Source organism: Gastrolobium bilobum, unplaced genomic scaffold (assembly GCF_033153095.1).
Source record: "Gastrolobium bilobum isolate Gb01-03AN ecotype WA unplaced genomic scaffold, APGP_CSIRO_Gbil_v1 utg2926, whole genome shotgun sequence".
Taxonomy (NCBI): Eukaryota; Viridiplantae; Streptophyta; class Magnoliopsida; order Fabales; family Fabaceae; genus Gastrolobium; species Gastrolobium bilobum.
In genome coordinates this window covers 320,225-342,655 of record NW_026898807.1, presented here as the reverse complement: position 1 = coordinate 342,655, position 22,431 = coordinate 320,225, and the positions used below count along the sequence as shown (strand labels likewise).

The 22,431-nt window shown below is 32.8% G+C and overlaps 2 protein-coding genes across 2 annotated transcripts; one reads left to right on the top strand and one right to left on the bottom strand.

Moving 5' to 3' along the window:
• Positions 1 to 7,476: 7,476 nt before the first annotated feature.
• LOC133284291 (heavy metal-associated isoprenylated plant protein 39-like) lies at positions 7,477 to 7,841 on the top strand. The gene is made up of 2 exons (XM_061481290.1): positions 7,477 to 7,567; positions 7,693 to 7,841. The coding sequence occupies exons 1-2, from the start codon at positions 7,477 to 7,479 to the stop codon at positions 7,839 to 7,841; spliced, it is 240 nt and encodes a 79-aa protein (XP_061337274.1).
• Positions 7,842 to 14,731: 6,890 nt separating this feature from the next.
• On the bottom strand, positions 14,732 to 20,010 carry LOC133284290 (intracellular protein transport protein USO1-like). Its single transcript, XM_061481289.1, has 9 exons — positions 19,693 to 20,010; positions 19,069 to 19,269; positions 18,851 to 18,973; positions 18,659 to 18,696; positions 18,443 to 18,551; positions 15,921 to 18,170; positions 15,623 to 15,760; positions 15,230 to 15,351; positions 14,732 to 15,031 (listed from the first exon to the last, which is right to left on the bottom strand). The coding sequence occupies exons 1-9, from the start codon at positions 19,768 to 19,770 to the stop codon at positions 14,788 to 14,790; spliced, it is 3,303 nt and encodes a 1,100-aa protein (XP_061337273.1). The 5' UTR covers positions 19,771 to 20,010; the 3' UTR covers positions 14,732 to 14,787.
• Positions 20,011 to 22,431: the final 2,421 nt, after the last annotated feature.

Below are 22,431 nucleotides of genomic sequence, written 5' to 3'. Positions count from 1 at the left end.
TTCTACCCGTCTCTCTCGCACTGCTGGTACTCCACTGTCTGAATCAGATGCTTCTTCTTATAGACGATTGGTTGGACGCTTACTGTATTTAACAACCACTCGTCCTGACATCTCTTTCCCAGTTCAGCAACTAAGCCAATTTGTCAGTGCTCCCACTTCAGATCATTCTACAGCGGCAACCCGAGTTTTGCGTTACATCAAAGGCTCTCCAGCTACCGGTTTGTTCTTCTCTTCCACAAACTCTCTCAAGCTCAGTGGTTTCACTGATTCTGATTGGGCTTGTTGCCCAGATACCAGGCGCTCGATCACTGGTTTATGTGCTTTTCTTGGCTCCTCCTTGATCACTTGGCGTTCCAAGAAACAATCCACAGTATCACGTTCCTCTAGTGAAGCTGAGTACCGTGCTCTTGCATCCATGACTTGTGAGCTTCAGTGGCTTACTTATTTGCTTCGTGATTTTGGCATAGCCTGCTCTTCTCCTGCTCCTGTTTATTGTGACAATGTGTCTGCTATTTATCTAGCCAAGAACCCCACTCTTCATGAGAGATCCAAGCACATTGAGATTGACATTCACGTCACTAGGGAGAAGCTTCATTCTGGTCTCTTGCGTTTGTTTCCTGTTCCTTCTGCTGCTCAGTTGGCTGATCTGTTCACTAAAGCTCTCCACCCAGCACCCTTTGTTGCTATGATTAGCAAGCTCGGTCTCTGTGATATCCATCGTCCTGCTTGTGGGGGGGTGTCAAATAATACAGCTTCTTCTGATAGCATGTGATCCTATTAGTTGCAATGGCATTCTGATATACTGCAACTTCTTCATATCCACGTGTATCAACGCTAGTGGTCCCTGGTTTCATGGAGTCAGTTAGCTTCTGTTTACAGTATAGTTTCAATTAGTTATAGATGCTGTTATAGTTAGTTGTATATCTTCCATATAGTTTTTATTCTTCTCTCCCTTCACCGTGTACTATATAAATGAACTCATGAGTTCCTGGTTCATTAAGATTCAATAATATGCATTTCACTAAAACCTTCTCTGATAATTTTATTTAGGTTTATTGACAGACCAAAATTAGTATGAGATAAAAAAATGTTATTGATTTGTTGATATATATAGTTTAGTAAATTTAAAAAAAAAACCTAGTCATCTGAATTCAACTAAGGAGAAAAAATAAATATCGTCCTTAGCATAAATCATAGGTCACAACACAAGGCAAAAAAATTAAAATATTACACTTTTGATAATTAATTACGAATAGGTTGCAGTTTGGAAATTATGTTCGGATTTATTGCAGTCATTCACACCCAAAATGGACGGGACAATTCACGCCCATGTTAGGCGTGAATTCACGCCCAAAATAGGCGTGATTAGTCACGCTCCATGTAGGCGTGAATCAAAGGATATTCCAGCCCCATCTAGGCGTGACTCAGCCCAGTTTGGACGTGAATGCCACCTATTTTTCCTATATAAACACCTCCCATCTCCACATTCATCACAACTCTTCATCTTAACTTCTTAGTCTTCGATACAGTCTCACTTGCTTATGCATACTCTATTTTGTGTTTTTCTTTATTAATATAGTTAAGAATGAGTTCACATTCTGATTTTGTTCGTGTTGTTTTATATTATAATGGTAGGAAAATGGAAGGTCGACGTGGTGTCATTTTTGAAGGCGAGAAAAGGCCAACACGTATCATGTGGAACTCAACAATTAGCGAACTACATCAAAAAATTGGTCAAAAGTTAGCGCTTCAAGGTAAGCATACACTAAGTTTTTCACATTTATTATTAAATTAAAAGTCTCATGACCGATACTTTCTTATCTGCGTACCTGTATATGCCGCATGCGGGCGACATGTAGGAAGCCAGCCTGCTGCAGGTAGTCTGCCACGACATCGGGAATATCATCAGGAGATGGCCCCCCCTGCATCTTTCCACGTCTAGTCTTGCACTGGCGACACTTCTCCTCGTTCCACACAACCTGTGAAACATGTGTGCGCTGCGTGTGCCTCTTAAGTACGTCCCACCTGTATGGTCCTGGAAGCACGTGGGTCCTGGGATCCAAAGGCTCGCCCTGAGCCTCAGTATCGGATATAGACCGAGGTGACTCCGACAATGACGAGTCAGCCATAATAGTGTACTATACACAATAATAAATTAATTGGTTTCATTAATATATTCAAAAGTCATTACATTAATTACATGTGATACAAAAATTAACTAATTACATGTGTTACAAAAAATATTAATTTACATGTGTTAAAAAAAATTTAATTACTTGTGTTACAAAAAATATTTAATTACATGTGTTACAAAAAAATATTAATTTACATGTGTTAACAAAAATATTAAATTACATTACCTACAAAAAAAATATTTAATTAAATGTGTACAATATTCCTAGTTCACTAATATATTCCACCGTCACTATTGTATTCCACAGTCACTATTATATTCCTAGGGTTTAAGACACTACTTTAACATATTTCTACTTTAACATATTTCTAGATTACTATAATAACAGTTAAATGTGCAACACCTTAAATTACTATTATAACATGTATAATATTATATTTAAAAATTAATAAAACAGATATGAAGATTTACTTGTTCGGCAGGACTTCGCCGCGCGAAATGCTGCACAAATAATCTAGAGAGAAGGCATACCAACTTTAGAGAGAAGGAGTGAGATGGAAAAGTGAAATTTTTGAGGTTTTTATAGGTCAAGAAATTCACGCCTGGATTGGGCGTGAATTGTCACGCCTACTTTGGGCGTGAATTTTATGTAATTAACGTCTAATTTGGGCGTGAATTGTCCCGTCCATTTTGAGCGTGAATGACTCGCAATAAATTCGATTATAGTTTTTAAACTACAATCTATTCGTAATTAATTATTAAAAGTGTAATATTTTAATTTTTTTTTACTAGAACACAAAACATATAGAGCGAGAGATAGAAATGAAACCACACAAAGGAGAATGGAAAACGATGGAGACGAACTAAAACGGCAACCGAGAATGGTTGGCTGATGGTTGTGAGTCTTGTGACTAGTCTTAGTTCGTATACGTTAACGGCGGCTGCACTTTAAACGGTGAGATTATGTATAGATAAATGAAAAGGGGTGAAATATAATATAATAATATTAGTTGTTATTATTTTTAATTTATATTATTTCATTGATATCTCTATTTATTTTAGGGAAAAGCACTTCTATCATGATGTATGAGAAATGTTTCCCATGTTGTGACTCTAGTTTCTTTTCTTTTCTTTTTTTAATAAATGTGGAGTCATTATTGGTTATTGAGTCACAATATGATTCTTATACAACATAAAAAAATTCAAAGTGCTTTATTTTATGATGGAAATTTTTATTACGTTGCATAAATGACAAGACCACCTTTTACTAATTCAAAATATGCGGGCTCTACCATTAATTTTTTGTCCACATTTTTTTCTCTCCTCATTTGTAATGGGTCGGTGGGATATAGATCTAACTCATTATCCGTTAATCTTTTCAACATTTTATCTACTTCTCAAGCAGTAAAATGAAAACATTGTATTATTTTTCACTCATTTGAAGCATATCAAACTAAGTTTCAATAAATGTGATTGTGTTATAAAATTATACATATCTAACTCATTATCTGTAAATCTTTTTATTATTCATCTACTTCTCAAGCAATAAAATAAAAACATTTATTATTTTTCACTCATTTTAAGCATATCAAACAAAGTTTCAATAAATTTGATTATGTTAATAATTATACGAAATTCATTAATGTAGTAACTTTCTCATTGTATAATATTTTTATTTATTTCCCAATTAGTTCATAAAAGAACTTAATTAGTTTGATTTGAAAGTTATCAGACTCATATAATGGGCAATTTTTCTAACATCATTTTTTTTATACTCAGAACTTGAATTTAACACCTTTATTTATGAAGAACAAACTTTTTATCTCATTTAAATCAATAGTTACCGGATTGCATATTTTTTCCAATCCTTAATTTCAATCTTACTTAATTACGCGAACCATCCATCAGGTGTATTTGTATTTTGATGTTGTATTAAGGGTCCGTTTGAGTGAGTTTTTTTCTCTTCAAAAGTTATTTTTTTTAAAAAAAAAAAAAAATACTTCTCACTTTAAGTTCGTTTGAATTTAAAAAAAAAATATAAGTCACAAAAAGCTACTTCTTTTTAACTTTAAAAAAAAGTAGAAGTCAAAAGTTAAATATTTTTTTCAAAAATTAAATATAAATAATTTTAACTTTTATAAAAAATACTTTTAAAATAAAAAAAAGATAAAAAATTATTTTTTCTTGAATGCGAAACAAACTGGCTCTAAAGCGAATGTAAGAGGTTGTTCAGTCTCATATGGAGTTGATAGTTTGCTATTGCGGCCTAAAGATTAAACCCACCATTATAGATGAATCAAGTCTTTTTCAAGTCGGCCAAGATGCTCAAAGGAGACAAATACGTTGTAGAGCATGCAAGTGAGCAATAGTGGGATGGCCAAAAAGTCCCTCTTATATTGTGCATACGTGTTGTATATATAATTAGTTGAGGAATATTCTAGAGGGGTGTGTGATTTTGATGATACAACTGTCAATCCTGTGAACCTCACACCGAGCATGTTGATAATGTGAATGGGCTAGGCTGGGCTTTGATCTTTTTGGCCTAAGTCTACGTTAAAAAAATTCAGCATATCTGGCCTACTGACCTATTAAAGGCTTTATTTGTAGGTCAAGTCCGACCCATTTTTTAAAATAAGAAAGCTTGACATGGCCTACAGGCCTTGTAGGCCTGCCACTGTAGATACTAAGCAAAAAAAATAATTGTATAAAGTAAAGAAAGTTTCATTCATGCATGCATTAGTACTTCTCATAAGAAAAAAATGATAAACAAAAAAGAGTCAACATAATACCCCAGCTGTAGAATGTATATCATAGAGGAATAGAGTCAAAGAAATGGAGAAAATAAAAAAAATACAATTATCGGATGCTGAAATAAAGTCTACAAGAGAATTTCATTTATCTAAAAATCTTTAAACCACCATCAAGACAAGGGAAAAAAGAGTATTATTGAAAGATCTTCATCAGTAACATCATAATCCAGCAAGGTACCCATTACTCATGGTATTAAGCTGCAACAACATGTAAAATTTGAAGACATTAGACAAGTTTTCCTTTCATAAAATAAAATAGCACAAAAAGTAAGAGATATTGGTATTTGGTACTTTGTGTTTTTGCCACATAAAATAAATATTATTTTATTATTTTATTTTAATAAATTAAATAGGCCAGCCTACAAGGTTGTAGGCCTGGCTTGACAAAATTGGCCTATGACCTATTTGTTAAAAAAACTTTTTCATAAATCTAATTTACTCTACTTTTCTGAAAGGCTGGGACTGGACCGGACTCAATGTAGTATGCGTTGGGCCAGCCTGACCCATTTATACCCGTAATGCAATCCTCATGACGGGATACAATTAGTTGTGCAATAAATAAAACTAAGAGAATATTTGGTGAAATGATATTTTATCGTGTAATGTGATGGCGATTTGCGCTTCATGATGAGCCCAATATACCTATTTAGAATGCATATAAAATTTGGATAGAATGTACAACTCAAGTTTGGAAATATGGAGGGTTTTGATTTTGATGTTTTAATATAAGTTAAAAAAGTTTCTTATGTCAACTTTTTATATGTTTAAATTTTGGGTTAAAAAAAGTTACTTACTAGACATAAAATTACTTTTTATGTCAAATTTTCGTGGAAAAAATATTTGTCATTTTAAATGACATAAAATTATGTCATTTTAAGAGAGAGATAGATACTAAAAAATATTTTTTTATTTAAAATTTAAATTAAAATAAAATCACTCACTTTCTCTTCCATAATTTTTATTTCTCGTGTCTATCTCTCTCTTAAAATGACATAATTTATGTCATTTAAAATGACAAACACCAAACCCAATTTTCATATGTTTAAATTTTGGGTTTACTCTTTCAAATGATTCAAATAAGAACAAAACTTTGATAATACCGTATTCTCTCTTTTTATATTTGGAAAAAGTTTCACTTTGTTTGAAAATAAAATTTTCTGCCACATTAAATTTTTTTCCAAATATAAAAAAAGATGGATACTCCCATAATATCAAAATTTTATTCCTCAAGCAATAATGTTAATCCTATAATCCAAATGGATGTTTTTTGGAATTTAAGAAAAATATATAAAATATTTTAAGAAAATTCATGTTGCAAGAGAAAAATAAAATTGTCAAAACATCCTTCTAAGAAATTATTTTATTTCCTGTAAAAAATATTATTTTTTGCTTAATTTTTTATTAAGTATTTTACAAATGAAAAAAAGAATCTAAAAGTACTTTTGACCATGCCTTCGTATTTAACACAAATTGTCAGTCATAAAGAATACCACACTGAAAATGGGTGGTTAAAACGTTTTCATTTTTTTATGAGTATTTTCTTTAACACGTATTTGCTACCATTTTATTTTAATCTTTTTAGATATAAAACAAATTAACTCAAACACACCAATATATAACCATTTTCCTTTTTTATTAGTACACATAACCATTTTCCTTAAATTGTAAATAAATGTATTTTGTGATGAGATTCTGACAGAATAATTGATCATACGTTGGGGCTCGGATCTAAACTTCAAAAAGAACCATCTGAAAAGTCTAACACAATTATATTTCTATATAAATTGAAGCCCGAAGCTAGGCCCACGATCATGTGTAATTCAGTAATTGTAATATATGGCCAACCCGTGCCACAAAATATAACCCAAATGTGAGGTGCGTAGGTGTTACCGGGTCCAGGTCCCCACATTAACTTGAACACCAAAAACATAAACAAAATAAGACGAAATACTGAAAAAATTATTTGATCTTTTTGAGTTTTAAATATTATCCTTTCATCCTCAAAGGCTTGGTGTTATAATAAATGAATCGTCCTCTTAGAAAATAGATCAAAGTCCAAACTTTTGAGTGAGTACTTATTAAGAGAGTCTCATAGTCGGTAACAAATTGCAGATGTGTTTACAGGGGTTAGCCTATATACAGTAACGTATATTGAAATATTATAATACAATGTAAACAGAAAATTATACGTCTTTCATAATTTTAAAACGGCGTATGTAATTATGCAAACTACTTAAAGTAAGACAGTAAGGAATGTTATTGTGAATTTTATTATCCTAATTTGAATTAGTCTAAATATATGCAAATTAGACTACAAACCAACGGAGAACAATACAAAAAAAATTTATGCTTCTAGCTTTATAACATTTATTTTTGAAACTTTAGATATTCACATTTATTTTTCAATCTTTTAACCAAAATAAATGTACATACGTTCTAATATTACACTTTTGTTTTCAATCTTTTTCATCACATTTATATACGCACTTTTAATCCACACACTCTAATTCAATATAATCCAGACTTTGACCCATGTGTGCGCAGAAAGTGGTGCTGAAGATCATGACCATGGCTGATGAGAAGACAAAGAAAAAAGCTATAGAGGCTGTTGCCGGTGTTTATGGTAAGTCTGATGTCCATATATCTATCACATAATGTTTCAAATCACTTTTATTTTTTATTTGATTTTTTAAGAAGGAAATTACAATATATTTGAATGTCTGGTTAATTATTGAGCAAATTAAGCAGGTGTTGATTCAATTTCAGCTGATCTGATGGAGCAGAAGATGATTATAGTTGGAACTATGGACAAAATTGCAATAGCCACAAGGCTTAAGAAGATTGGAAAGATAGACATAATATCAGTTGGACCAGCTAAAGAGGAAAAGGAGAACTAGGAAAATAACTTATAATTGTATAGCATTTGTTAGAGAATAATATAAATTATTAAAAAAGTTCTCACCTAACACCTTAAGATTTTGGGTTGAAATGATTCTTTACATGGTATTCGAGTTTCAGTGACCACAAAGTTACGAGTTCGATCCTCACTGCCCTTACTTTTGAGTGAAACCAAAAACATTGGGCATGTGCAATATCCTCACTTCAAGCCCAAAGGCATGTTTGTTAAACTCACGCGTTTACTCGTGAAATCGGACGAGTTTACGCTTCAGCAATAGTGTTACGAGTCACGTTCTTCAATTACTCGCTTTTGGTCCTCAAATGGCAGAAACGTCGAGTTTCTTGACAAACTCGTATAACCGTACGAGTTAAACGTTTTCATCAGAAAAAAAACCCATTACCCGAATATTTGACCCGGAAAGGAGTGAGTATAAACGGGTTTCTTTAGCTAAAAATAAACCTAGATCCTGAGCCACCATCGTGGGAGAGAAACTCGCGACTGACGAAGACCTTCAAGCCACCGTCTTCTCCGCGTGAGTGAAGCTTCTCCGCGTGCTTCGTCATCTTGCTGAGTAAAGCTTCTCCGCGTTCTTCGAGCAACCGTCTTCTGCTTCGCCGTCGTGCTTCAAGCTACCGTCATCGGTCGTCCCTCACCACCGATTAGTGCTCACTGGTCTGCGTCTGCCTCTGTCTGGATCTCTTCTTTGTTTCATTTTTTTTTTGTCTCGTCGCCTCTGTCTCATCTCATCTCTTCTACCGTCTTTGTTTTACTTTTTTTTTATAAATTATTTTATTTTATTTTATAAAACAAAATCAGTTTATTTTATTTATAAAACAAAATCATTTTTTTTATTTTATAAAACAAAATCATTTTATTTTATTTTATTAAACAAAATAAGTTTATTTTATTTTATTTTATAAAACAAAATCAGTTTTTTTATTTTATAAAACAAAACCAGTTTATTTTATTTTATAAAACAAAATCAATTTTTTTATTTTATTTGATAAACCGTAAACTAAACTAAACCAAATCAGATTTGTTTTTTTTTTTTTGAGTATCCAAACCAAATCAGATTTATTTGAAAAAACAAATTAATTTTGTTTTCACTTGAATTGCCTCTGTTTGATTTTATATTCAAAGAAAAATTAAAATTAATTGTATTAAAATTAATCTAAGTTAATTTCACTTGAATTGTGGTAAGTTTTTTTTGTCCTCTTAATTTTTGCTTGACGCTGGTCCAATTAAACTAAAGTTTTTGTTTTTTATAGTTAAAATTTAAAATCACTACCTATTACTTGCTAATTGCTATATATCATTGGGTTTGTATTTGTTTGGGTCCATACCAAGAAAAGAAATCGCCTGAAACAGAAGAAAATGAATGATCTTGTATATGTGATGGTCAATTTAAAATTGGCCAAGAAGAGGAAACGCAAAAAAAGTGTTGGGCAAGAGCATGAATTTTATAGCATAGATGATCTTTCATCTGATGATGAATGGATTGTGGAAAATGAGGGAAGTCCATCCAACATTGAAGATATAGATGATTTGGATATTCCTGAATTTAACTTGGATGCTACAGATGAAGATGCTTTGATGATACCTGAAGATGATGATGGTTCTGAACTTGGTGGGGGAGGTGGAGAAGACATCATGCAACAATGTTTTGGTGATGAAGATGAAGATGATGATGAAGGAAATAATGAAGATGGTGATGAAGATGATGGGACAGAGGATGATTATGACATTCCATCATTCCATTGAGATTTGATTGATATATTGTTTTGGATTTGAATGTTGTGTGCTATGACTTTATGTGTTTGAGACATTATGTGATTATGACTATTGTATGACATTATTCTGCTGGTTGGTTGAATTAAATTTGCTTATTATATTACTTTATATGCATATAAATATATATAAATATAATTTGTATCTTGTGTTAGGAGTTTACGATCTGTGTTACGATTCTACGATTTACGATTTTGGTTCACCTTTCCGAGTTTGCATAGAATCTTGAGTTTTGTTAAGAACGATACACAACCCCAAAAGCTCAAAGGGTGGGAGTGCCCAAGGCCTTATAAACTCCACATTAGTTGCTCTTCAACCAATGTGAGATTATATATCTCAACACGCCCCCTCACGCAAGAGCCCTCTTGGCTCGAAGCGTGGATTATGCAACAGGCCCAATCTTTGGCTTACCTTTTTTTTTGTGCTTCCACTTTAAAGTGGGGGGCGGTGAGGATCGAACCTCAAGCTCTGATACCATGTTAAGAACCTTGAGATACACCACCCCAAAAGCTAGCTCAAAGAGTAGGAGTGCCCAAGGCCTTATAAATTCAACATTAGTTGCTCTTCAACCAATGTAGGACTATATATCTCAACAAGTTTGACAACCATGTCCAAAAGGCTCTTATGTGAAGGGGTGTGTTAGAGAATAATATAAATCATTCAAAAAACCATCACCCAACACCTTAAAATTTTGGATTGTAACGATTCTTTACAGCCTTGTTTGTCTACCGATGCTAATCTTACATGAAATTTGTAAACCATATTATTATCTGTTATTGATTAAAAGTAAATAAAAAATCTCTGAATTGAAGCTGCAGCAGTCTGAAAATTCAGAAGATTGTTTATTTGGAAAGCAGCAATTGAGAAATTTTAGCACTATCCTTCCTTTGTACTTCAAAGAATATCGATCGTTCTCATGAACCTAATATTGTTGTGGCTAGCTAGTACTATCCTTCTCTGACCACACATTATTTTTGGTCGGGAAGAGTTGGCGATACGACATATCTATACTGCTCTTAATTGTGAGCTATGATGCACGAATACTGACATGGGACACGTGACACGACACGACACGACACGCCTACATGTTAATTTTAAAAATTGTCATATTTGGACATGTTGGGACACATTTTGATATTAAATAAATTTTTTAATATATATAATATAATTTACATTTTTTTTGGATAACATATAATTTATATTTAATTCATATAATAAACCATGAAAAATCATACAACCAATAAATATCTTGAATAATTTTATCTATGAAGTGTGTTAAAGGTATTGATTATAGAACTTATAATATTATTTATAAAATAATTTTGATTATTCAATATAATTTAAAATATTTGTCATTTAAGATAATATATAATAAATAAGATGGCCTCTTAATTTTATTCCAAAACATAAATATATTCAATTAAATTACTCATTATTAGAATATTAAAAATAATATTATTTTATAAATATTTGTTATTAGTTTTTAACAAATGATAAAGTTATTGAAAGGCCAACTATCCTGCTAAAAATAATGGTTGAGCTTAACTCTATTGTCATATTCTAATTAATCTTGTTTGTTCTAGTAACCGTGGTGGTAAAGGCTAGGCGCATCAAAATCAATAGGCTATGTGCTGTAGACCAAAAAAAATAGCTTTTGCAGCTGAGTAGTCATTTTCACCGTTTGACAAATTCAAATCTTATTTTTTTTCTTTTCACCATTTTCTTTATGGGTTTTCGTTTTATCCTTTAACATAACACAACAAACTTTCCTACACTCACAACATTTCGTGGGACCCACACTTTTTAAAACAAAAAAATAAATAAAAAATTAAGGCACGCAAAACGAATCTCTATAACATTACACAATCACTTTTCCTACAACATAACTCTTATAAAACCCTTTCTTTATTACCCCTTTTCTCTTTTTCCCCGTATCTGGTTTCTATCATCTTCTAGCTTTGCTATTTCTCATGCATTTTTTCTTTTCACCATTTTTGCATCTTTTTTTCCCGTATCTGGTCACCAGCCATCAGAGCGTAGCAGACCCAGCCGTGAATGGCTTCGTTGGCGACGACGCTGAGCCAACCCGGCCAGCCAGCTGCCACATGTTCGTCTTGCATGTATTTGTTCAGGTCCCCCTACCTGAAGCTTAAGGCCTTGTAGGCAACAATGCCATTGGAGACTCACCGATTTCGCTCTGACTTTTCTCTTTGAATCAGTCTTCTTCTTCTCCTCCTACTCGTTCAAAAACCTTCCATTTTTGCCCTTCGACCGTGTCGGACACGGTCAAAATCGCGTGTCCAGATAGTCAACGTGTCCGAAAAGTTAAGCACGTGTCAAACGCGTGTCGGAGCGTGTCCGAACGTGTCGGTGTCCGACACGTGTCAGACACGCATTTTTTCTACAAAATGACGTGTCCGTGCTTTGTAGATTGTGAGTATTCTCTTCATAAAGAATCAATTCAACTCAAAAACTTAGGATATTGAGTGAGTGTCTTTTTAATAATTGGTATTATTCTTTAACACATCTCTCACACAAAGTCCCTTTGTGAATATTATATAGGCACAATTTTTGGTTTTAGTTTATGTTTATTTAATTCTACTAGAAAGTGGAGTGATGAGAATCGAACTCGTGATATTGTGATCACATAAGGTCTGCTACCTTGTAATTTGTAAAGAACTAACTCAACTCAAAAGTTTAAACTATTGAATGATGATCTTTTTAATGATTTATATTATTCTTCTAACACTTTTTTTTTTTTAACCCAAAATCACCACATTCTCAGATATTACTCATGCACAGTCGAGCAGTTTAACTATTTATTAGGAAGGACAAAAGTGAGTCGACTTATTGGTTTAATTAGGTTATTAATAAGAAGTTGAACTTTTTTTTGTTCGAGCTAGACTTATTTTGAACAAATGAGCTGATTAAATTCAATGAGAAAATATCGAATATCATTAATTAGTAGTTTAATTAGGTTCAATGAGTTGACGTTGAATTTATAACTTAATAAAATCTTGGTTTTGTACATATATTTAGTTAAAAATAATTAATCAGACAAAAATTAAATCAAATGTTTATCTTTATATTGAATTAACATATTATTTTTATTATTATTTAATGAGTTGAAAATAAAAAATATTAAACTCAGCTTATTTAACCAATAAGTTAAAATTTGATTGCTAACGATATAAGAACTGACGTGTTAGTTATTGAATTGACATGTATAATATTGATGTGAACATGAAGAAATCATAAATGTAGCAATGTAGGAAGTTGAATGATTTCTGGACTTGTTAGTGTTACTTTGTTCTATTTTTTTATTTTGGTAAAATGTTGTATTTTTTATTGTTTATACTTACGATTTATTTTTTCTTATAATCTCTTATGATTATATTTTTTGCTATTAGATCAAAAATAAATCAACGGTTGTAAATTAACATCAAGTGAGGATCATTAATTTAATTTTAATCCAATAATAAAAAATTGATTATAAGAAGTTATAAGAGAAAATAAAATATACGTATAACCTAATGTTAAAAAAAATTATTATAAAATATATCTTTAAATAAGTTTTCACGTCAAGTCAAATTGTTAAAAAGGTCAGGCAAAATAATCGAAAATAAGTCTATATATAAAAAAAAATAAGTCAGATTCAAATTTTGTTTAAAAAATTAATTAAGTTCATTTAAAGTAGGAAAATGTTATATTTACAAATTTTTTATTTATAAACTCTTATAAACTACACTATGTCTTATCGGTCATAGCAGAGGAAGTGTTTTTTTACTCCAGAAACGATCAAATGCTATGACTAACGCTCAATTAATTCATCCCCAAGACAAAGAGAGACAACATTATTAATTTTGCTATAGTAGATAAGTAGACAATAAATAAGAATATATATATCACTTGTGATTGTGGGCATGACATCAACAAGCCCGCTCCCTACCAATATGTCAGCAGATAACCTCAGAAGGAATGAAGGCACTTATTTTCACCGCAATGATCGATGTCAACGAGAATATATATGTTAAATAAATAAAAAAGGGTAGTTCATTAAAAAAAAAGAAGAAGAAGTTGTCTTTGAGTTTTTAAGCTTGTATAATTAATTATGACAGATTGGGGAAAAAAAAACTTAATTATTTCTTTCGACGTTTCTCGGTTTGTGCCATAGAGATTTATGATCTACTTTTTAAATAAATTTTTTTAAAATCATAAGCTTATTCTATTTTACTTTTAAGTAATGAGTCGAGACTGACTTAATATAGGCAGGTCCCTATTAAATCGTCTCACAGATTTACGTCCAAATAATGCACTTTAATTCCCACAAACCTGATACATATTTTTCAACTACGTCACTGGCTCTTCAGCAGCCGTGCCTTACTTCTACGAGTCAGAACTCAGAATTTTCAACTGAACTTCTCTCTGAATTTTTTTTTTTTTTTAATTTGTGCACAATTTTAGAAGATATGTGGGAAACTTCGATTCTGTATGGTATTATTTTTTATAAGTTTTTAATTTAGATTATTTTTTTATGATTTTTTAGCTTTTAATAAAAATATTATAATTTTTTTCATTATGTAATTTTTAATTAAATTTGTAATTATAAGAACTGTGGACTGCAAAACCACCAGAAAATAAGCTAAAGGAACCTCTAGATTAGAGGAAGCATTTTTATTTTTATTTTTTTTTTGATATAAGAGGAAGCATTTTCACCCTACCAGAAAAGAAAAGGAAGCAGTAAAAGAAATGCTAACTTGTTCTATATCAATTAAAAGACTCCGTAAAAGATGTATATAAATGCAAAAAATAGAATGTATATAAATCATATGAAATAAAAAACTGAACATTTGTATTAAACAAAAGTATATGTATATAAATGCAGAAAAGAAACAATTAAAGAACTGCTCATTTTTTGCTGAACCTTATAGCGAGAGAACACTCTGGTAACGAAATTACACTTTTACATCACAAAACTACTAGGAGAACATTGCATAATGGTATTGGTACCCAATGGGGAGCACATTTAGCATTTGGATAAACATATATTTTACCATTAAAACATTAATTTATTCATAATAAAATGTGTTGCTTTGCTGCAAAGGACACCTGCTACAACTATACACTGCAGGCTCCAAGTCATCAAGAGGAACTTATTAACCCTTCTGGATACTCTTGAGGTTCCGTACAGTCATAACAAGCTTTTGTCTTTCACCTTCTACCTCTGCAAATTTGAGGCTCATTTCTGAGTATCTCTCTTGCATCTCTTTAAGTTCGGTTTCCATTGATTTGTTTCTTTCCTTCAATGAAGATAACTCATTTAATATGCCACTAAGATTGTTGCTGTCAGCAGTATCAACTATGGAGGTTCCTGCTTCTTTCTCTGGCAAGTTTATATTACTGCCATGGCAAGAAAATAATCAATAACTAAACAATTCAATGGCTTGATTGAACTCATAAAAAATCACAACATTAACATAGACAAACTGGACAGTCACCAGACTGGTACTAATTAATTACTAAACTATGTCTTCTTAATGTGATAGGGACGAAAAAAAAAAGGACATGGAAGGGAAGTAGCTAGAAAAGTAGTCAGACCTCTTGAATAACAATGCAGCCCCGGTTTCTTCAGATCCACGTGCAGAATTGTTGAGATGCTCAACTGTACTACTTACTTCTCCAGAGATCTCACTTGAAATAGTAGTGCTATCCTGAACAACCTGTACATTCATTGTAGATGTGTGATTCAATGTCTTCATAAATCAACAATTCAACAATGAAAGTTTTGTAATTAAGACTTCGTGGAACAAAAACTGTTTTGTCCTAACAGAAATTATACCTAACCAAAAATATAATTGGAAATTTTCGTATTGCCATCATGCATCATTGCATTTTGATGGTGTGCCAATCACTAATAGGCTTAAATTTTTTTAGCAATGTTCGCTAATTGCTACAGCTTTGCAGTATATAAGGCAGTATGAGTATACATACCTTCTGCAAAGCAATACTACGATTGAATTCCTCCAACTTGTTCTCCAACTCCTCAATTTTGGTCTGGAGTTCCTTTTCCTTCTCCAAAAATGAAGTTGTTGATGTATCCAAGGCAGTTTCCTTTGACTGTACCAGGCCCTGCCATAACAAATCCTTTTCATTAACATCCCCACCTCAATTGCCACAAAGAAAATACAGAAGAGTTAAAAACAGTGGATAGTAGATAGAAAAATTGGAATTTGGGTATCAAGCATTTTTTTCATAGGACCTATCTCTTCATACATATTTGCAAAGTTACCTCAAGCGTTTTTATTTTCTCCCTCAGATTTGCCAATTCTTTTAAATTCTGAGGAGTTAAAGCAGTTTTTTGGTTCTTTGGAATGATTTGTGTGCGTCCATTACTATCCCTGAACCTCTTCTCCATGCTGGTTAATGCATCGTCCTTCTTCTTTAGTTCACCCTTTAGCTGGAAAACTAGCTTTCTTAGTTTTTCTTTCTCAGCCTCATCGTCAAAAAGAGAACGTTTCAAGTCACTGCATTGAGCTCTAACGGCTTCCAACTCCGAATGTAAGTGTCCATCCTCAGTTTCTTTTTCATCCTTAAGATGTCTCATCCTATTTAGCTCATTGAGTGATTGCTCTGCTTCCTTCTTCAATAATGCAATTGTACTCAAGAGTTCATTTCTTTCCTTAGTTCTTTTTCGTAACAGTGTCTCAGATTCCTCAACCGATTTCTTCATAACTTCCAACTCGGTTCTCAAAATTTCTTTTTGTTCTACTTGCTCGTATAAGCGTGAAATCTCCACTTTAAGATTTTCATTCTCAGCTTTTAGCATCTCAATCTCCTCAGAGAAATCCCTACTAACTTGTTCCCCATGCTGCTGCTGATTTTCAAGCTGCTTGGACTTGTCCTCAATTTCCAACAACATCTGTTGCATCTGAACTGTCATCGTATCTATTTGGTTTGAAAGTTCGTTCAGTTTGACCTCATAATCAGCTTTAACAGACTGAAGCTCTTCTTTGACTTTATGCAGCATTTCTTCCACTAAACTTTTCTGTGCACGCAGTTCACTTGCTTCTGTCAACGCTCTCATGGCAGCCTTCTCATTTGCATCAAATGTAGAGGTCATTTGGATTGAGAGCCTTCTAAATTCCTCTTGAAGCCTCTCAGCAGTATTAGCATTTTTTAGTCTCGTCTTTCGCAAAGCTTCCTCTGCTTGGATGGCTCTTTGCTCTTGCTCAACTTTGTCGCGTGTCACTGCTTCTAGATCAGCTTCAAATCCGTGTGCTTGTTTCTCCAGTTCCTCCTCTAATCTTTTGATATGGGTTTCAAGTACCTTAATGGTAGCCAGAGAATTTGAGAACTCTTCTGACTGTTCATTGAGTTGATTTTCCAGATTCTGGATGTGGGTATCAATGTCATTCATAGCAGCAGGAGGAGATGAACATTCATACTGCATTTTTAACTGTTCTTGCAGTTGGCTTTGCTCCAGCTTATATGCAATGCCATGGTTTTCTTGTTTCAATATCTCATAGTCTAGTGCAAGCTGCTCCATCTGCATCTCTAACTCATCTTTGTCTCTCCTATACATCTCTATTTCACCATAGAGGTCTATTATTTTTTTCTCAAGTAAGTGTGTCTCCTTGGCATTGCTGTGCACCTTAACAAGCTCCTCCAATGCTTTCTGTTCTCCATCATCATCTGTTTCACATTTAGAGAGGTTTACCCCTAACTCTTGGGAATTTTTACCCTGTTCGCATTTATTGGAATGATTACATATATCCCTATTTTTCTGCTCCAACATTTCTTCCACGTCCTGCACAGCAAGAACCAGTTCAGCATTTGATTCTTGCATCTTCTTTAACTGTAATCGGAGATTTGCATTCAGGTCCTTCTCATAATTCAATTCTTCTCTAATTTCTTCAACAAAAGCAACAAGATCTCCACTTTCCAATTGTGACCTGTTTCTCATTTTGGCCTCAGCCATGCGTTTGTGAAAAGACCTGAGATTGTCACATTCTGTCTTGAGTGAATCCCTTTCCTCTTTCAAGATAATGATTTCTTTTGTGAGATCCTTCCCTCTTTTGCTTTCCTTTACAATTCGCTTCCTAAGTGTCTGTAGTTCCATGTCTGACACATCAACCTGCCTGGCCAAAGCAGCAAGTTCAGCCTTGAGTCTTTCAATCTCCGAAGAGGATGCCTCTTGTGATCTTTCTTTTGGAAGGGCATTATGAGAACCATTAGTTGAATCGTCTATACGTAACCCTTGCTCCGAACCAGCTGACCAGTCCCAATGTGAACTCTGATGTACATCATGCATTGATGTTGAGGCATTGGCAGCAGGGTTTTGAGGTTCTGAAGCATGGCTTATATCTGTAAGAAACTGATTTGTGTTGGGATGGATGTTCGTTTTTCTTAGTCCAATTTCGCGGGGAGTATCAAGTCCAGAGCTCTCATCAGAACTTGACAATGTAATGTCAGATCCACTAGATGTCCTACAATCAGCACTCAATTCAGCTCTATTGATGATTGCTTTGGCAGAGACATCCTATGAAACAGAGAAAAAGAGGAGATTTAATAATTTTCATATATTTTAACTCCCAGAGTAGAAGGAAAAAAGAAATGGGTAAATTATGTACTTAGAAAGGATATGCCAGTTGTATTCATAAATCAAGGAAATCTTAAATTATGAAAGCATGATAGTGACTTATATACCAACCAAACAACAGCTTGCCCCTTCTCCCCAAAAATATGTGAGAAAATTTATCTTATGGATTGGAAGTCACAATAATTCCTAGCCCAAATGAGTGAAATTCTTACTTCAGATGAATAACTTTGAGTGCTTTCATCTGTATCGCCATTGCTTAATTTGTTCCTTAAGCTCCTATCATCGGATTTTAGTTTGGCATCTTCACATTCATCTTCCTCTCTGCAAATGTTATCAAACGAGAAGAAACCTCATCATCAAAAACTGTGAGTTTGAGGCAAACCCTATAATCTGTAAAGGAAAAATAAACATGGCAATTCCCCTAGTACCTTTGATCACTGTTTTGTTGCAGCCTCTGAATTGATATCTGTTGGTAAAGCAACAAATCAAATTTAATGAGATCAATGTTGCTTTGACTTGTGTTTTACTCAAACTTTTGATCAGGTTTCCCTGAAATTTCAAGCAACTTTATATCTGGACAAAAAAAGAAAAATAAAAAATTTGAGAAAGCAAATACTAACATGCAAAACAGCATCACAATGAGAATTCTTGAAGGGAAGAGAAACAGCGGAGGGCTTTGTGGCCTCGACATAATCAGCGAAGTTTATAGAAACCTCCCCAATGGAGCTAGCTTTAGATAGCCCCTGCATAGAACCCAGGAATTACATCACATTCTGACATAACAACTTTACAAAAATAAACTAATTAAAAGTTAATGATCGAGAGAGAGAATTCATACCGTTGAAACCAAAAAATGATAAATTTTATCGCTGAATTTCCCAGTCTTAGACTCATGAATAAATTTGACTGTTTCATATACGGCATTATCCCATCTACAGATTCCATCACGAACTGCAGCTTTCTCTAATCTCATAGTTGGCTTTCCAATGTCCCCTGGAACTATAGACAACATCAATGCATCTAGCCCAGATTGAAACACCTGAAATTGCATCCCCAAATACAATCTCTCATGTTAATTCCCAGCTCAATATCATGGAGCATTCACAATCTATTCCAAACTCCATCTTGACTTTCCAGAAAAAAAACTCAAATAAGGGCTACAAAATGGTATCTCTCTCTCTCTCTCTCTCTTTTCAAATTTAAATTCTAAATAAAATTCAGAAAAAAAAAATATCGAACCTAAATTGTTGTTGTCCCAATTCAAAATCGTGATCAATCAAAACAAAAAGAGAAAAAAAATGCATTTCCTCAGAACCCAAACTAAACCAATAGATTGAATTCATCCTTCAACAGAATTCTTTGTTAGTCAAGTGTACAATTTACAAAGAAGAAGAAGAAGGAAAAAAAGGGAAGAAATTGATAGAAATATGAGAATGCAGGGAAGGTAATCCTCAGAAGCTACCTGGGTGACATGGAAGTGAAGCTTGAAAACAGCTTTGACCCTGTTCTTCTCTGTTCTCCATCTTGCAGAACGAAACATCTTCACTCACTCCACCGCACACGTTCAGGTTTCGCCGGAGCTCCCCATGGATTGTGGTCCCAAACAACTACGTCGCTAACTGGGACTCCTCAAAACGCCAGAAAGAACCGTTCTTCAATGTAGGCAAAATTGTTGAGCTCGGTGGTTCCGTTTAACTCATTATCCCGAAGCGAAACAGGGTGAGAGAGAGAGAGAGAGAGAGAGAGAGAGAGAGAGTAAACGTAGCGTGTCAGGGTGATAACTAGTTTTGAAACTCAGAAGCAAACAAAAACAAGTAGATCTGATGTGCAGTTTCCTTGCTCCTCTGTTGTTGTCGTCTCTGTTTGCAACTACAGCCTTAAAGAAACAGATATACATTAAACACATGCTCCTAAAAAAGTTAAAGCTAGTATTTGCATGCATCATCTAAAAATACATATATTCTAGCGGAAGCTTCTTCTTTCAAAATAATTATTGAATTCATTAAATTAATAATTAGGTGAAAATTGCTTATTTTGGGGTGGAGAATAAAATCATGTATTTAATTATCTATCACGGTTCTTGTGTTTTTATGGATGGGGAATGGGGAATGGGGACTGGACAATAACGTATCTTCTTCATTGTCTGTTTTTCTTTCTTATTCAATTGAAAATTAATAATTCACCTGCGTAACGAGTATATTTCATCTACCACATCTTCCACAGCTAAGATTATGTAAGTTAAATACTTTAATTTGAAATAATATCTGTCCACTTATTAAAGACAATAATAATGACCAGGAAAACAATGAGTGAGAGTAATCCATTGGAAAAGAAATTTTGTTTTGGCCTTGAAAGGTCTATTTATTAGCTCTTTCTATATAATCCTAAAATCCCTGCTGGCTGTTTTTGCGATGGGTAAATTTCAATCGAGACAAAAAGTAATAAATAAGATGGTTCAGTTCGAATATCGAGTTAAAGGGTCCAGTAATCACATCTTGGAAGATAAAATTAATGCCTGACATACTGAGGTACACTGGCTATATCTGCACATTAAGGTTGACTTTGTTGTTCTATTTCTATCATCCAAAAACATTTTCAGTCTTTGGGAACTACCAATTTGTTAAATATAAAAAAAAATTATATATTTCTTTTTATAATTATTTTCTTTTATATTTCTTTTTTTTATAAAGAAATACATGCTCTCATAGCACAAAAAATGTATTCCTATAATCGATGTGATGTGAATATGAGATTTTAAAAAAATAAAAATGGAAGACTCTTTATCTCATGTCTAATATTTAAATATTAGGCTGTTAGATGGATTGATGGGAGTCCGTGGCAGGGGACAATCACCAATGAGTTAATCTACATCAATTATAACAAGTGGGTTTAACATCATATTTCAACTCAAAACTTTAAGAGATTGAGTTTATGAGTCCATCCACTTATATTCACTTCACTTAATCCATTATCAACCAATGTGAGACTTATCACACTTGAATATCTCAATCTAGCACATATGAGATTTAGTTAGACACAATAATTTTAGTTAATATGTAAGTAATATGTAAGTTTGTATATTAATTCGTACGTTCATGCCAATTAACATGTTTGAAAGGTATAATATTTAAAAAGAAAAATAGAATTTCTAATAAGAAAATAAAATAGAATCTCTATATATAAAGCTCGGACATTAGGGAAATATTTCATGTACATACTTTTGTGTATAGACCTAATTTTCCATAACATGCATTATTAATAAAGTAATAAGTCTATGCTAGATAAAAAAAATTCTCCTACACATACATTAAAAATTGCGCTAGTTGTTATTTTTTCTCATGGTGGATCCTAAGTTTTGTTGTTTCTGTAGTTATAAGTTTCTCATACAATAGAAATAACTTATAACCCTTATTAATATTCATGACTAAAAAAGAAAACAAAGAATAAAAAAAATGGATAATGAAAATTGAGTGTTTATGAAGTATTTAAAAAAAGGGGAAAGTTATATTTATTGTAGGGTATAGATCATACTTCGCATATTGATGCAGGCCCTTATTGGCGGGGTCAATAAAAAGACAACTGGAATCCCATGAATATATGTTGTTAGAGTTTTCTAAATTCTATTTATATTTTCTTGTAAACTGAGTGACTTGTAATGAGTAGTTGTGAGCTGAATATAGTATAGACAATCTGGATGTAGCTTACATTAGATATGAATCGGGATAAATCAATGTGTCAAATCTATCTTCCTTTTCTCTTTTTTGTTTTTTTTGATTTGTGTGTGTGTCAAATCTCTTATTGGGTGCACATAATATACTACTCCTAATACATATTATAGTTTGTAAAATAAAAAAATTATAAATATAACTCTTCACTTCAAAAAAAACAAAAAAAACTATGTAAGTAACATGACCATAAATCGTATTAATTATGAGCTTACTAAAAAAAAAAAATCGTATTAATTATGAGAACAATAGAAGGCATGACTTATACTCGTAACGTAGCTGTTGAGAATCCGTGTATACATATAAGTATATAACCATGACATGATAACGAAGGTTTTGACTTCGTATTGCTATTGGATTCCTTTAGAAGGTTATCATCATTCATCATTTTATTGGATACTTAAATTAACAGGACCCACTAACATATGTAGTTTTGTGTATTTTCCGCTTTTGCTTTTTTACTTTTAGACAATCTT

What these genes read in the sequence shown, in the direction of transcription:
- LOC133284291 (XM_061481290.1), top strand. Translation starts at nt 7,477, where the DNA reads ATGTGTGCGCAGAAAGTGGTGCTGAAGATCATGACCATGGCTGATGAG. An exon ending in GGCTGTTGCCGGTGTTTATG is followed by an intron (nt 7,568 to 7,692) that starts GTAAGTCTGATG and finishes CAAATTAAGCAG; the next exon opens with GTGTTGATTCAATTTCAGCT.
- LOC133284290 (XM_061481289.1), bottom strand. Translation starts at nt 19,770, where the DNA reads ATGTTTCGTTCTGCAAGATGGAGAACAGAGAAGAACAGGGTCAAAGCT. An exon ending in ATTGTGATGCTGTTTTGCAT is followed by an intron (nt 18,697 to 18,850) that starts GTTAGTATTTGC and finishes CTTTACCAACAG; the next exon opens with ATATCAATTCAGAGGCTGCA. An exon ending in AGAAAATAAAAACGCTTGAG is followed by an intron (nt 15,761 to 15,920) that starts GTAACTTTGCAA and finishes TTGTTATGGCAG; the next exon opens with GGCCTGGTACAGTCAAAGGA.